The 16,069-nt window shown below is 40.7% G+C and overlaps 1 protein-coding gene and 1 pseudogene across 4 annotated transcripts in view; one reads left to right on the top strand and one right to left on the bottom strand.

The window, feature by feature from the left end:
* The window catches only part of GGNBP2 (gametogenetin binding protein 2), a 37,912-nt gene that overhangs the window by 13,943 nt on the left and 7,900 nt on the right, over positions 1 to 16,069 (top strand). Inside the window, exons 4-8 of one of the 4 annotated variants that reach the window (XM_041000241.1) lie at positions 1,746 to 1,844; positions 5,433 to 5,558; positions 5,651 to 5,764; positions 14,210 to 14,419; positions 15,432 to 15,606. In XM_041000241.1, the coding sequence (XP_040856175.1) occupies positions 1,746 to 1,844; positions 5,433 to 5,558; positions 5,651 to 5,764; positions 14,210 to 14,419; positions 15,432 to 15,606 (724 nt within the window). The remainder of the gene's footprint in view (positions 1 to 1,745; positions 1,845 to 5,432; positions 5,559 to 5,650; positions 5,765 to 14,209; positions 14,420 to 15,431; positions 15,607 to 16,069) is intronic. The other 3 variants (XM_041000242.1, XM_041000244.1, XM_041000243.1) reach the window with 3 other exon arrangements.
* LOC121170612 lies at positions 11,129 to 11,228 on the bottom strand (annotated as a pseudogene).

The raw sequence follows: 16,069 nt of genomic DNA, 5'->3' as shown, positions 1-16,069 counted from the left end.
TTTTTTTTTTTAGTTTTAAAGCAAGATTTATTAGAAAAGTTGAGAAAGGAAACTCCTGTCCTAGTGACGGGAGGGGGCTCTGAGATAGTTAAGACCCTTATCCCCTGCCATAGTGGCAGGAGGAAAAGTAAAAAGACCCTAGTCCTCTACCATAGTGGCAAGAGGAAAAGTGAAAATGACCCTGGAATTTTAAGATTTATTTGTTTATCTGCTGGTTCATTACCTAAATGGCTGCTCAATAGCCAAGACTGGGCCAAGCAAATGCCAGTAGCTACATCTAGGTCTGCTACGTGCGTAGCAGGTGTCCAAAAGCTTGGTTCATCTTTTGCTGCTTTCCTAGGCAGGGAGCTGGGTCAGAAGTGACACAGCCAGGCCGGGCGTGATGGCTTAGTAGCTAAAGTCCTTGCCTTGAATGTGCTGGGATCCCATATGGGCACCAGTTCTAATCCCGGCAGCTTGACTTCCCATCCAGCTCCCTGCTTGTGGCCTGGGAAAGCAGTTGAGGATGGCCCAAAGCTTTGGGACCCTGCACCTGTGTAGGAGACCCGGAAGAAGTTCCTGGCTCCTGGCTTTGGATTGGCATAGCACTGGCTATTGCGCACACTTGGGGAGTGAATCATCGGACGGAAGATCTTCCTCTCAGTCTCTCCTGCTTTTTGTATATATGACTTTCCAAAAAATAAATAAATCTTAAAAAAAAAAAAAAGTGGCACAGCCAGGACACAAAGCGCCACTGATATGGAATGCTGACATTACAGATGGCAGCTTTACCTGCCCAACACCGGCCCAAGGTTTTGGAGTTTGATTTTGCCTAGGGAAAGAAGCCTAGAAGTTTTTTGTTTTGTTTTGTTTTGTTTTTTAACATTTATTTTTATTGGAAAGTTAGATTTACAGAGAGGAGGAGAGACAGAAAGATCTTCGATCTGCTGGTTTACTCCCCAGATGGCTGCAACAGCTGGAGCCAAACCAGCTTCCTCAGGGTTTCCCATGCGGGTGCAGGGTCCCAAGGCTTTGGTCCATCCTTGACTGCTTTCCCAGGCCACAAACAGGGAGCTGGATGGGAATTCTGGCAGCCGGGACACAAACTCGTGCCCATATGGGATCTTGGTGCTTGAAAGAGGAGGATTAGCCAGTTGAGCCATTGCTGGGCCCACCTTGGAGCTGTCTTAGCAGAGAAATCACATAATCTGTGTTGATGTTTTAAAAGAGACTCACTAGCTGCTAGAATATAAAGGCAAGAGTTAGCACAAGGAGACCCTGTAGGAGGCTGCCAATTACAGTTGGCTAAGCAAGGGGTTGGGAGGTTGGATAAGCATGTTGATGGAGGTGATAAGTGATTAGATTCTAGATTTATTCAAAAGAGTTGGTGGGTTTTGCTAATTGCTTGGATGTAGAGTGTAGATACCAGCAGTAATAGTCCATATTTGTATAAAATTTCCATTGATGGCATATGATTGGTGATATTATGTCTTTAGATAATGATGTCAACTAAGGAAGGGTAGCCAAGAGTTGTGTAGGACGTGGATTCCCGCCGGGGACACTGGGACTGAGAGATAAAGTGTGGAGAAAAAGTGCAGAGAAGAATAGGGTCAGCCTCCAAACTAGTTTGATATTCTGGAAATAGAGAGGAAGGATGAATGTGGAAGTTGCTTGGGTTTAGAATTTCTTTAGTAATAAATATTCAAGGTAGATGTTAATATTTACTTTAAATATACATCAGACCCTTATGTTGTATTTTTAATCAGGTCCAAACTAAATGACATGATAGATGCTATTCCAAAAAGTAAGAAGAACAAAAGATGTCAGTTGCACTCCTTAGATACCCATAAGCCAAAACCTTTGGGGTAAGTAGAATTGAATAATAAGATAGTTTGTCGTCATTAAAATTATAGATGCTCATGTTTTGTTTTAAAAATGCACTGCTAGTTTTAGTTGCTAAATTTATAGTCTGTGACATGGGTTGAAATTATTATGTCCCCCATAACCTGTAGTCCTTTTGGCATTGAAATATAGAGGGTCACCAAACAGTTTTGATCTTAAACTTTTTTTCCTTGTATAAGTTATGTTTAGAGGAAAATGGTTGAAATCTTTGTATTGATATTTATATAAGTAATAGTAAAGTTTTTAAAGTAGTGATATCATTCTTTGATCTGTATTATAGTCATAATATATAAACAATTTTTCTTTCTTTTTTCCTGTCCTTTATAATTGAACAAGGATTTTTTAAAAATCTTGAGTCATTTACAGCTATGTTTCTTTATGTAACAAATTTGCAGTTTTCTTGTTGGTTAGTTGCTACAGTATTTAAGGCCAGTAACAGAATATGCCCTACAAAATTGCGTGGGGAGGGGATGGCAAGGAGAATTCATGGAATTTGAAGGGAGTTTCTAAAAAAAGTAACATTTTTTCCCTAAGAGAATGAGGTGATACAAAACTGTAGTTATGAATTAAAGTTAATTTTTTAATAACTCATTGGTGTCAATGGCAGCCCTGTCACAGGCATTTTCTTCTCTAATATAAAGACTTGGATGTTTAAGTAGTACTGTGTTAATCTTTTAGCCAAGGTTTTTGTTTTTGCTTTGGCTTGTTCTTGAAACAGGAAAACTGTTAGAAAATTTAACTTTAACTACTGACAAACAGAAAATCTAAAGACAAACCAAACTATGTATCTTCACCCAGATTCATTTATATACCTTTTTATTTGTTCAAGTATTTTAAAGCAGATCTGAAGGCTCATGTATTCTACTTGTGTCCATGTTTCTAAATACAGGGACATTTTCTTTCATAACCATACTGTCATTATAACAGTTAATAGGTTTAACTGTAATATTCTAACATATCATTCATATTCCTATTTCCCATGTCTGAAAAAGTCTTTATGGTAGTAAGTGTCCAACAGCCACTCGCTGCACGATCCCTAATTGTAGAAGAACGCTAAGCCAGTAAAGCTCCACACAGCCTAAAGTCGGTTTCTAAGAATACTTGCTGTCTACACACTGGACCTATCAACCTTCAGAGAATTTCTGACTCTCTTAAATGCAAAATTTAGTGTGATTTTTTTTTTTTTTGCTTAGAGAATAACCTATTGGCTTGAAGCACAGGGTGGTGGTATGGTGCAGTGAAAGCTTGCCTTGTACTTGTTGTTGCATTATCCATTGAGGAGCTAAAATGCAGTGGATACCCCCATGTCTTGCACACTGGTACTATTGCTTCCACCCTGTGCAGACCCGTCCTTCCACCTTTGCTCTCAAGTCCATCTCCTGATTTGTCCTCAGCGATTTTGCTGTGTTAGCAGTCTACCTGCTAAATTGATGTTCAGCTGTGCTTGCATATCTCTCAACTTAAAAATTCAGGAAGCAAACCCCCTCGGGTCTTCATAACCTCCTCTGTCTATGATCCTAATACATGGGAAGTTGAATGTTTTAGAAGGTTGTTTGCTGGATATGGAATCAGTATGAGGTTTATTTTAAGCAGTGTCTCTTAATCAAGAGAGGTGCCTTTATTCCCACGAGCTTTGTGGATGGCAGGCCAGGCAGTAGTTTGCTTAACCAAGACTCCTCCAACTTGACTTCCATTACCCTCAGTTTGGTCTGTTTCCATGTTAAATCCTCATCGCCGAGTTTTTTTGTTTAGACTTTTTCCAGGGAAATGATGATAGGGTTGGTAAGTTTTCTGCCTAATAAGTAGCAGCCATCTAGGTCATCATGTATGGGAGTATGTTCATATCCACCCAAGTAAACCTAGGTGGTTGTCATCTGAGAATAAGTTTGAGATCCAAAGGAGAGGGCTAGGCCAAAGTTGTAGGATTAAAGCTGATAATTCTGGATTGTTTTAGAGAGTGATATACAAGACAACCTAGAGGAAAAGAGGAGAATAAAAGGATGAATGTGGAGGAACATTCAAATAGATTGTGGAAGAAAAGCCAGGAAAAGAAACTTGAGAGTGGCCAGGTACAGTTGTGTTCCTAGAAGGTCTGATCAGCAGTATTGAGGACTCAAAAGTGGACATTGGACTTGGCAACACTGTGGTAACTGGTGGTCTTCATGGGCAGAGCTAGTGGTTGAATGGAAGCAGATGCCAGATCAGATGGATGAAAAAGTGAATGCAGTGTAATGTATTGGATTAAGCTGAAAATGGAAAACACTGGCAGGTAGAACAAGGAAGTGGAAGGGAAGGATATGTTTTCAGAAAGCTTTATTTCAAAGGAGTTTCATAAAATCATAAGATTTATAAAGATAATGGATGAAACACTGACTTGAGTAGTGAAACTTTTACAAAGCTTAATTTTACACTGATGCAATCATATTTTGATAAATTTTCCCCAGTTCTGATTGTGCTTGATGAACCTTTTGCTCGAGTACAAGAAACTTGAGTTTGAAAGTTAATTTGGCTCCAGGGTATTACTCCAGCTTTACTAGATAAAGAGGAAGTATGCAAATTGAGAGTAGGAGGGAGTAAAACACAAGATAGAGCAGGAGTTGAGCTTTGAGTTGCCAAAAGTAAGGGAAGCTAAAACTTGGCGTGAGAGGGAGTAGGGAATTGTGTGTGTGACTTTGTGTATTGGGCAGGAGATTGAGAAGGTACCTGCTAAGCTGTACAGAGTAGGGTAATTCAAGGTTTGCAGATTTTTTCCATCTCAAGTATCCAGGATATGGATAGGACTGTAGTGAGATCTGCAGGTGATGAGGCAGGAGGAGCCTGATGTTCAGAATCATGAAAAATCATCTTTTCCTTGAGGAAAATACAAACAGTTCTCTTAAAATGCATATCTGCCAATGAACAAACTATATGACCAGTACCACATTGAAGCCTGTAGGGCAGGGGAGTTGGGGAAGTTTTTACTATTTTTTTAAAAAAGTTATTTGTGTAGTACTTAACTACTAATTTAGGCTCTGTGTTCTTTGTAGTATGCTATCTTCATTTTAGTAAATATAAGATTTATTTGATATGATTAGATTAACCTGTTGTTTTTTTTCCCATCACCATATTTGTAAATGTAAATGAAGATAAGAGTTATGTTGTCTTGTACTAGTTATAAGAATGACAGAAATAAATAATTTCTAATCATATAAATCAATCAAGACCTCTTAGAATTTTCAATTTATGGAAGATTGTTTAGAGATCAAAATATTTTGTCATTTCTTCTAGTGTTTTTGACGTCAGAATATTCTTAGTATATTTACTCGTTAAATACTTAAAAATATATTAAGCAGTTGCTATCTGAATAACTAAAATGTTACTGAATTTTATCAGGTAAACATGCTAGTTAAGTAAACATTTTTATATTAAGATATAAACATGTTTAACATTTAATATGATTAATCAATTCATAAGCTAATATCTTAATGCATTAAATAATTATTTTGATTTAGATTGTAGACATTATTGCTTCAGTTTATCTCAGTGTCACTAAGTTTTGTACTGTGCTGCAGTGAAGGGAGCAGTAGCAGTGTCAGTTCAGAGAAGTTAAGTACAGATAAGAGAAGTAGTGAAGACCACAGGAAGGACAGCAAGTGTAGGATCATTTTCCATTATGGACCTTTCCAGGGAACAGCCAGGTAAAATCAAGCAATCCTTTACTCTTGCCTTTTTTTAAACGTTTTGCCCTTTGATATTTGTTTCCTTTCACTAATACTTGCTCTTCCTGCAGAGGTTGTTGGATGGATGTATGGGAACTAATGTCCCAGGAATGCAGAGATGAAGTAGTTTTAATTGACTCTAGTTGTCTTTTAGAAACTCTAGAAACATACCTGCGGAAGCACAGGTAAGTCTGAAGGCCATTACACTGCAGTATGGAAACTGCTGTCAGTCATCAACAAGTGCCCTCTGACCTCCTTTATATAACAGTATTCTAACCTTTCCATTAATACTTGCTACTAGGCAGAGCTTAATGTAGTGAGTGTAGGCTGTTTCTGTATGGAAAGACTCTCAGTATTTTCTTGAATTAAGCCAGCATATCGCTCTCCTTTTTTTTTTTTTTTTTTTGCAATTTTAACCTGATGTTTCCAGATTATTCTTTCAAGAAACAGAATAACTGAATTGAATAAAGTGTATTTCATTACTTGAGAAACTCTGATGTTACTTGAATCATTTGAAGATGATGTTTTTCAAAGTTAAAATAGGGTTGTTGTGTTTTTTTTCTTTAAGATTTATTTCCTTGTTATTATTTGAAAGCCAGAATTACAGAGAGAGGAGAGACAGATCTTCCATCTGCTAGTTCACTCCCCACCTGACTACAACAGCCAGAGCAGGGCCTATATGAGTTAGCTCCAGAAGCCAGGAGCTTCTTCTGGATCTTCCTCATGATTACAGGGGCCCAAGAACTTGGGCTATTCTCCACTGCTTTCCCAGACACATCATCAGGGTGCTGGACTGGAAGTGGAGCAGCTGCGACATGAACCAGTGCCCCTCTGGGATGTTGACACAGCCATGGTGCTGGCCTCAAAAAGAGCAGTTTTTTTGCTTAGTATTTTGAAGTATTTTATAATTGTCAAAAGATTTATACAGTTGGAAAATATATGCTTCATATACTAAAAAAGTAACTTCAGATTTTTCTTTTTAGAAAACTACTTTTACAAAGGAATTTTCTAAGTGTCATTAACATTTGGAAATTCGTAGGGAGGGAGAGTGCAGTAGGAAAGGAAGCTGGTAAGGGAGCCATCTAGAAATGGCATTCTTGGGGGGAGTTCTGCTGTAAGTTTGTCACATGTTGGATTTGTGGTTATGTGTTTTTTGACTTTGAGACAATTTTCCTTTGGGGGCGTTTCTCAAAAACATAACAGAATGATAGAAACTGTTGTTACTGGGATTGATATTCATTTACATGGCAATGAGCCAATGACTTACTGCATACTAATTTTATTAGATGTTTTTCATTTCTTAATTAAAAACTTCCGAATTGCCTTTTTAGGTGATAGTAGATTACTTGAAGTTTTAGGAGACTTTATAGATGTAAAACAGACTCTTCTTCTGTGTGAATTAATGTTAATGGAAAGATTGACACTGTTGAATGATATTACTACTAATCATAATAATATTATGGAGTTTTTTAGAATTGTTACAGATGTTTTCTTTGTTTTTTTGCGAGTTTTTTTTTTTTTTTTTGTATTTTTAAAGATTCATGTATTTGTTGCAAATACAGACTTATTGAGAGAGGGAGAGTCAGAGATTTTCCATCTTGCGTTTGCTGGTTTACTCCCCAAATTCCTTCAACGGTTGGGGCTGGGCCAGGTCAAAGCCAGAAGCCTGGAACTCTATCCAGGCCTCCTGTGTTGGTTGCAGGGAGCCAAGCATTTGGGCCATCTTCCACTGCTTTTACAGGCACATTAGCAGGGAGCTGAATTGGAAGTGGATCAGCCAGGACCTGAACCAATGCTTGTATGGGATGTCAGTGTCACAGACAGTGGCTTAATACACTGCACCTCAGCACCAGCCCAATGTTTTACATTTTTAAGAAGGTAGAGTCCATTTTATCAATATCATAAGGATGGGAAAACAGTATTATCAAGAGAATAATTAATGGAGATGACATCGAATCTGGATTGTGCTAATTATAGCTTTGTATGAGGTACTTGACTTTTCTGTGTATAAGCACTTGGGCTCTGCTTTCCCAGGCACATTAGTAGGGAACATGGATTGGAAATGAGTCAGCTGTAACTTGAGGCAGTGCACATATGGGATGCTGCCAATGCCAGCATCAATTTAATCAGCTGTTCTACAATACCATTCTGTTGTTATCTCTGTGTTCACTTTTTCATCCCCTAAAATACTTTCTTGTTGTTGTTTCGTTTTCCTTTTAAATATGTATTTTATTTATATGAAAGGCACGGTTACAAAGAGAGAGGGAGAGTCATAGAGATCTTCCAATTTGTTGGTTCATTCCTCAGATGACTGGACCAGGCCAGACCAAAGCCAGGAGCCAGGTCTACCACATGGGTACAGGACCTGAGCTTTAAAGTTATCCTTTGTTTCTTTCCCAACACATTACTAGAGAGCTGGATCAGAAGTTGAACAGGGGCCCAGAGGCGTGGCCTAGTGGCTAAAGTCCTCGCCTTGAACGCACCGGGATCCCATATGGGCACCGGTTCTAATCCTGACAGCTCCACTTCCCATCCAGTTCCCTGCTTGTGGCCTGGGAAAGCAGTTGAGGACGGCCCAATGCTTTGGGATCCTGCACCGTGTGGGAGACCTGGAGGAAGTTCCTGGCTCGTTGGCTCCGGATTGGCACAGCACTGGCCATTGTGCTCACTTGGGGAATGAATCATCGGATGGAAGATCTTCTGTCTCTTCTCCTCTCTGTATATCTGACTTTGTAATAAAAACAAATAAATGTTAAAACAAAAAGAAGTTGAACAGTTGGGACTCAAACCATTGTTCGTGTTGGATGCCAGCATTGGAGGCAGCAGTTTAATTTGCTACATCACAATGCTATTCCGTTGTTCTTTTTTTTTTTTTTCTCAAAATCTTTACTACTTTTTTATTTAAGAAAGGGAGAGAGAGAGATATCCTATTAGCTGGTTTACTCCCCAAATTGCCACAACGGCTGAAGCCAGGGACTTCCTCCAGGTCTCCTATGTGGGTGCAGGAGCTCAAGCACTTGATCTATTCTCCACTGCTTTCCCAGACCAATAACAGGGAGTTGGATTGGAAGTGGAGCAGCTGGGAATTGAACCAGCACCCCTATGGAATGCCAGTGCCACAGACAGTGCCATGACTCTGGCCTCTGCTTTGTTTGTTTGTTTGTGTTAATTTTACTTATTTGAGAAGCTAAAAGAGACATTTCTCATGTATTGGTTCAGGTCCCTCAGGTACTTCCTATCACTAGGCATGGCACAGGCTGATAACTCAGTGTAGGTTTCCCTTGTGAGTAGCAAGGACTCAGCTACTTGAGCCATCACATGCCGCCACATTGGGTGTGTATTTGCAGTAATACAAATAGAATAGAGATCAGGGCCAGGACTTAAATTCAGGTATTTCAATAGGGAACATGAGCATCCCAAGCAGCATCTTAACATTTACACCAAAATCTTGGAAGGCAGCATAGATCAACCATCTGCTGGTTACTCACAAAATGGTCATAATAGTTAAGTCTGGGCTATGCTGAGAACAGGAATCAAGAACTCCATCTAGGTGTGTTAACATGGATGGCAGGAACCCAAGTACTTGGACTAACATCTGCTGCCTGCTAGGAAGCTGGATCAGAAGTGGAGTTGGGCCTGTGCTAGGCACTGATACAAAGATGTCAGTATCCCAAGTGGTTGCTCAACTCCCATGATTATTTTAGATACCTCAATGTAGATAGGATCATACAGTGTTGGAATTTCTGTGATGGCTCATTTCACTGGGTATGATGTACTCAAAGTTCATTTGTGTTGTAACTGTAATGACAGAACTTCCCTGTTTTAAAGGTGAAAAATATTATGTTTTGTCATAATTTCTTAGGCTTGTTAATTATTTGTATGTTATTAGTAGAGAAGTGTCTGTTTAATCCCTGTGCTCACTTTTAAATTGGGTTATTTATTTATTTTGGATACCAAATTGCGGAAGTTTTATATCATTGTTTCTCCCCAGTTCTAGAAGGTTTATGGTTTCATGATTGTCAGTCAATTTTGAGCTTATTTTAAAGTTTCTTTTATTTAGAGACAGAGAGAGAAGGCTCAGATTTGCTGGCATAGTTCCCAAATGCTCTCCACAGCTGGGATGTTTCAGGTCAAGTCTAGAAGTCAGAAACTCAATCAGGACTACCATGTGGGTGGCTGAGATCCAGTCTGTTAGCTTTCACAGTCTGCATTAGTAGGAGTTGGAATTGGAAGAAGAGCCAAGACTCTGACACTCCCATATGGGATTTGGATGTTTGTTTTTTAAGTAAGGTCTATTTATGTATATTGGAAAATCAGATACACAGAGAGAAAGATCTTCCTTATACTGATTCACTCGCTAAGTGGCCGCAATGGCCAGAACTGAGCTGATCTGAAGCTAGGAGACTGGAGCCTCTTCTGATCTCCTATGGGGGTACCCCTAGGGTCCCCAGGCCTTGGACTGTCCTCCACTGCTTTCCCAGGCCACAAACAGCTGGCTGCAAAGTGGAGCAGTCAGGATACAAACCAGCGCCCATGAAGGATCCTGGTGCACATGCAAGGCAAGGATTGGGATGTGGATGTTCTCAGCAGTGGTTTAATCATTAGCCCATAGTTGCCTCTCCTTTTGTCAGTTGTTACAGGTTGATTTATCTGGAAGGTAGAGAGTTGCACAGATACAGAGAAGTAAAGAAATTTTCCATCTGGTGGTTCATTCCCACAATAACCAGGGCTGGGCCAGGCTGAACCTAGGAGCTTCATCTATGTCTCCCATGTGAGTGGCAGGGTCCCAAACACATAGACCATCTTTTGCTGCTTTTCCCAAGCTATTAGCCTGAGACCTGGATTGGAAGTGGAGCAGCCTGGACGCCCAAGTAGAGTGTGTGTGATATGCCACCATCACAGGTAGCAGTGAACGAGCAGATGGAAAAATTGGAAGGAGAGAGATATCTTCCATCCATTGGTTTATTCACCAGATGGCCACAACAGCTGCAGTTGAGCTAGTCAGCAGCCGGGAACAACTTCTGGATTTCTCACGTGGATGCAGGGTACCAAGGGCATGAGCCATCTTCTGCTGTTTTCCTAGGCTGTAGTAGGGACCTAGATTGGAAGTGGAGCAATTAGGACAAGAACTGGTGCCTTACTTGGGCTGCTGCTGCCACAGGCAGAGGCTTAGACCTAATACGCCATGGCGCTGAACCTGGAAACTTAATTTTTCTACTGTTGGATCAAAAAGATGTGCATTACTGATGCATGGCAGTAAAAGGCTAAATGTTGCAGTAAAAAGTAAAAAAAGAAAAAAAAAAAAAGAAAAAGCAGAGTTGGTAGGAATGCAGAGGAGGAATTTTAAGATGGAAAACATAATATACATATTTGCTTTAGAAAAATTACTTGAGTGTGAAAGAAGCATTAATAGTAGGAAGAATTATAAATAAGTCATTTAAGACTTAGACCAAGGTTGTGCGAAGTAATTGATATGAAGAGAGCTACAGGTAATACAGAAACAACAGAAGTGATACAGGTTGACCACACTTCTGCTGTGTGGTCTAGGGAGAGGTTGCAATGAACTGATTTCCAGCCAGGATAATTTTGTGAATAGTATTACCCTAACAGACACTACACTTGATCTTAGCCAAAAGGCCAAGAAGTGATTGTTACTCTGGGAAGAAAGTGAAAGGGAGCATAGAAACATAGAGAATAATGTTGCCCTTCAGCAGTGAGTTTAAGGTGTTGCCTATTTTATCAACAAGTCCAGCCCTCAGTAAAATTAGAGACTAGAGGGGCCAGTGCAATGGCTTAATTGGCTGATCCCCTTCAATCCCATATGCACACTGGTTCCTGGTGCTGACTGCTCCAGTTCCCATCCAGCTCCCTACTTATAGTCTGGGAAAGCAGTGGAGGATGGCTCAAAGCCTTGAGACCCTGAATCGCTGTGGGAGGCCCAGTAAAAGCTCCTGGCTTTGGATCAGCCTAGCTCCAATCATTGCAGCTATTTGGAGAGTAAACCAGTGGATGGAAGATCTTTTTTCTGTCTCTCCTCTCTGTAAATCTGCCTTTCCAATAAAAATAAATAAATCTTTAAAAACAAAATAAAAGGAACAGACTTGAACATAGACTACAGAGTCATCTTAAGAATTAGGGGGTGGACCCGGCATGGTGGCGCAAGTGGTTGAGGTCCTTGCCTTGCACGCCCGGGATCCCATATGGGCGCCAGTTCTAATCCTGGCAGCTCCGCTTCCCTTCCAGCTCCCTGCCTGTGGCCTGGGAAAGCAGTCGAGGACGGCCCAAAGTTTTGGGAACCTGCACCCGCGCGGGAGACCCGGAAGAGGCTCCTGGCTTCGGATCGGCATAGTATCGGCTGTTGTGCTCACTTGGGGAGTGAATCATCGGACGGAAGATCTTCCTCTCTGTCTCTCCTCTCTGTATATCCGCCTTTCCAATAAAAAAAAATAATAATAAAAATAAATCTTAAAAAAAAAAAAAGAATTAGGGGGTGATGGTGCAATAGCCTAGTGGCTAAAGTCCTCATCTTGCACGCAGTGGGATCCCATATTGTGTACCAGTCCTAATCTCGGTGGCCTGGCCTTTCCATCCAGCTCTCTGCTTGTGGCCTGGGAAAGCAGTCGAGGACGGCCCAAAGCCTTGGGACCCTGTACCCACGTGGGAACCCAATGGAAGCTACTGGCTCCTGCCTTTGGATCTGCTCAGCTGCAGCTGTTGTAGCCACTTGGGAGTGAATCATCAGACAGAAGTCTTCTTCTCTGTCTCTCCTCCTCTGTGTATATCTGATTTTCCAATAGAAATAAATAAATCTTAAAAACAAATTTTTAAAAAAATGTATTTATTTTAGGCTTGGTATGGTCGCTTAGTGGCTAAATCCTTACCTTGTAAATGCTGAAATCCATTATGAGCACCAATTCGTGTCCTGGCTACTCCCTTTTCATCAAGCTCCCTGCTTATGGCCTGGGAAAGCAATAGAAAGTGGCCCAAAGCCTTGGGACCCTGCACCCACGTGGGAGACCTGGAAGAATCTCTTGGCTCCTGGCTTCAGATCTGCTCAGCCCTGGCGATTGTGGCCACTTGGGGAGTGAACCAGCAGATGGAGGATTTTTCTGTCTTCTTCTCTCCGTAAATCTTATCTGCCTTTCCTATAAAAATAAATAAATCTTAGGCTGTTCTCCACTGCTTTTCCAGGTATATAACTGGGAAACTGGATTGGAAGTAGAGCTTCCCGGACTCAAGTTGTTCCCATGCGGGATTCCAGCATTACAGCTGGTGACTGTAACCCACTGTACCAGGACTCTGGTCCCTTTGTAAATGTCCTAAAGCTAGGGAAGTGCTGAGCTCATATGGCAGATGTATTTTAGCCAAAGAGATCACAATTTCCTTCCTCTTTTACAACTGATCTCAGAGAGCTAATTGCTCATACTGGTTTTGAGTAGCTCTATCTGAAATGCTTGGGACTAGAATAATTTTGAATTTTAGATTTTTTTCTTTGTTTTGTGATACTTGCATATACATATGAGCCATAATGTGGTAGGACCAAGGTCTAAGTACAAAATGCGTTAGTTTAGTAGAGACCTTACTCACATAACTTGCTTACCTGTCACTTAAGCTCAAGTGCAGTAAGCTGTGGGGTTTTATATATTCCCAAATGAGGAACGCTCAGTCTGTGAGTCTGGTGTTTCACCACATCAGCTTCTTAGGGATTCGAAGTTACAGAAACAATGTTCTTTTTTCTTTATGGCTGATCAGTTTTTGGTTTCTGAAAGAGATGTCTTTTATAGGCTCTTCTTTTGTCATAAGAAAGAAAACACTTTATTTATTTTAAGATTTATTTTTATTGGAAAGTCAGATATACAAAGAGGAGGAGAGACAGAAAGATCTTCTGTCCGTTTATTTACTCCCTAAGTGGCTGCAACAGCTGGAGCTGAACCGATCCAAAGCCAGGAGGCAAGAGCCAGGAGCTTCTTCTGGGTCTCCCATGAGAGAGTAGAGTCCAGGGCTTTGGGCCATCCTCTTCTTTCCCAGCCACGAGCAGGGAACTGGATGAGAAGTAGAGCAGCTGGGACATGAAGTGGCACCCATATGGGATCTTGGTGTGTGCAAGGCAAGAATTTCAGCCACTAGGCTACTGTGCGGGGTCCTCTCTTCACTCTTACAACCCCATTACAAATGCTAAACTAGTGATATATTAAAATGCAGTAAAAATTTGAATCAGGATTCATGGGCTGAAGATAGCAGTTATTTCAGAGACCTGAAGGAGAGGATGCTTTTCTAAGGATCAGTAACTTGTTTCCTTTGCTTTGTACCTGACTTGTGTGAACAGCTCAGCTTGGTAGCTCTTATGTGTTGGGCATGTGTTTCATGAAATAGCAGGTATATACGGCCTCATTCTTTTAGTCCACATGCTCCTCTAGTTTAACAGGCATTTGCCATTGAGGATTTAGCTATAGTGATATGCTACCTGAATTTGTGTTTACCTTAAGTTTATGTGTTTTAATGTGTGTATGGAGGTTTTTAAAATGCTGTAGGTGGGAGGGGCATGCCATTGTCTAGTACACTGTTGCTGTATGTTGCAAGAAATGATTTCATAGCCAGTTCGTTAATTTTGAGACTTTTCTTTTCAATAGGTTTTGTACTGATTGCAAAAACAAAGTCCTCCGAGCCTACAATATCCTTATTGGTGAACTTGATTGCAGCAAAGAGAAAGGCTACTGTGCTGCACTTTATGAAGGCCTACGGTGCTGTCCACACGAGCGTCACATACATGTCTGCTGTGAAACAGACTTCATTGCACATCTTTTGGGTCGTGCTGAGCCAGAGTTCGCAGGAGGGTATGAGTATGTAGTTTGCTAGAATGGGCTATCTAGCGCTTTGCTTCATTTTATTACTGAAAATTCATTTCCATCACCACCTGTAGCAATACATATGACATACGTATAAATTAAGATGTGCCTGTAAATATTTTGCTTTTTGAAGATATGCATTTAATTGAATGCAAATAGGGAACAACTATTTTTATGATGTTGGGTTCAGTCCCCTGCACCTTCTTGCTTGAAGCCAGACAGGTTTTTTTTTTGGCTTTCATTATTATTATTATCATTTTCCCTTGAAAATGATTAAAAGAAACTTTTTTTCTATGTGTGCACTACTATATTTACATCTGTTCACATTGATTTTTGCATAGAAGTGAGATCTTTGCAGCATGGGTTAAGAAATGCCTTATTTATTATAATTCACGAACTGTATTATGTTTGTTGTCTAAGATACCAGCATGGTTGCGAAAATAAAATATTTTAGAAAAAGTTGTTCACAGAATAAAATACCTGTTTACCTTTGTGTTTTATGTTTAAATATCTGCTTTCTGGTCGACATTTTAAAAAACAAAAACTCCTTTCCCATTGAAATTCTGTGAACCCTTGTACAAAAGCTGGCCTGAAGGCTTTTGTCCACAATGGAATCATGCCGACTTTGTCTTTTTCTGTTCCATCTCAAAACAGGCAAGCCAAGCAAGAAAACAAATAGGCATCTTGCTATAATTGAAGATGAAAGCAATTATCATGCCTGTGCATGAGTTCTTGTGCCCTAATCTGCTTAGAACCAGTTCCTGAATTGCCTTGTTTTTAGCAGTATTAGGACTGAATTCTACTTGCATGTGTATTCCTCATGGGTTATATCTGTGTATATATTACTATTTGCATATATATTTAAACTGAGTGTAAATGTATTGTCGTGAAGTTATTATAGGTGATAAAGATGTATTTAAAATCAGAACTTACAGATGGGTTGCCCGTCTTTTACTGCCTACACTTAGGAAGGTTTTAGGAATTAACGTGTGGTTTATTCTTGAAGGCGAAGAGAAAGACATGCTAAGACAATAGATATAGCTCAAGAAGAAGTTCTGACCTGCTTGGGAATACATCTTTACGAACGATTGCATCGAATCTGGCAGAAGCTGCGGGCGGAAGAGCAGACATGGCAGATGCTTTTCTATCTCGGCGTTGATGCTTTACGCAAGAGTTTTGAGGTAAGCGCTCTGCACTGCTAGTTATCGGGATCGCCTCTCAGACGTGTGCCTTGGAAGGCAGCAGGTGGCTGTGCAAGTACTTGAGTGCTGTCACGTGTACAAAAGACTGGAAACAGTGTCTGGGTTCCTGGTTTTGAACTGGCCCAAGTCTGACTGTGGCGGATATTTGGAGAATGAACTAACAGATGGAAAATCTCACTGTCTACTTTTCAAACAACAGTAAATGTAGGGCCCGGCACAGTAGCCCAGCAGCAAAAGTCCTCCCCTTGTGTGCACCAGGATGTACCAGTTCTAATCACAGCAGCCCTGCTTCCCATCCAGTTCCCTGCCTGTGGACTGGGAAAGCGCTCGAGGACGGCCCAAAACCTTGAGACTCTGTATCTGTAGAAGGCCCTATGGAAGATGCTCCTGGTTCTTGGCTTCAGATTGGCGCAGCTCCCGCTGTTGTGGTCACTTATGGAGT

Source organism: Ochotona curzoniae, unplaced genomic scaffold (genome assembly GCF_017591425.1).
Source record: "Ochotona curzoniae isolate NIBS_2020 unplaced genomic scaffold, NIBS_Ocur_1.0 scaffold_2453, whole genome shotgun sequence".
NCBI lineage: Eukaryota > Metazoa > Chordata > Mammalia > Lagomorpha > Ochotonidae > Ochotona > Ochotona curzoniae.
This window is presented reverse-complemented; position numbering and strand designations above follow the sequence as displayed.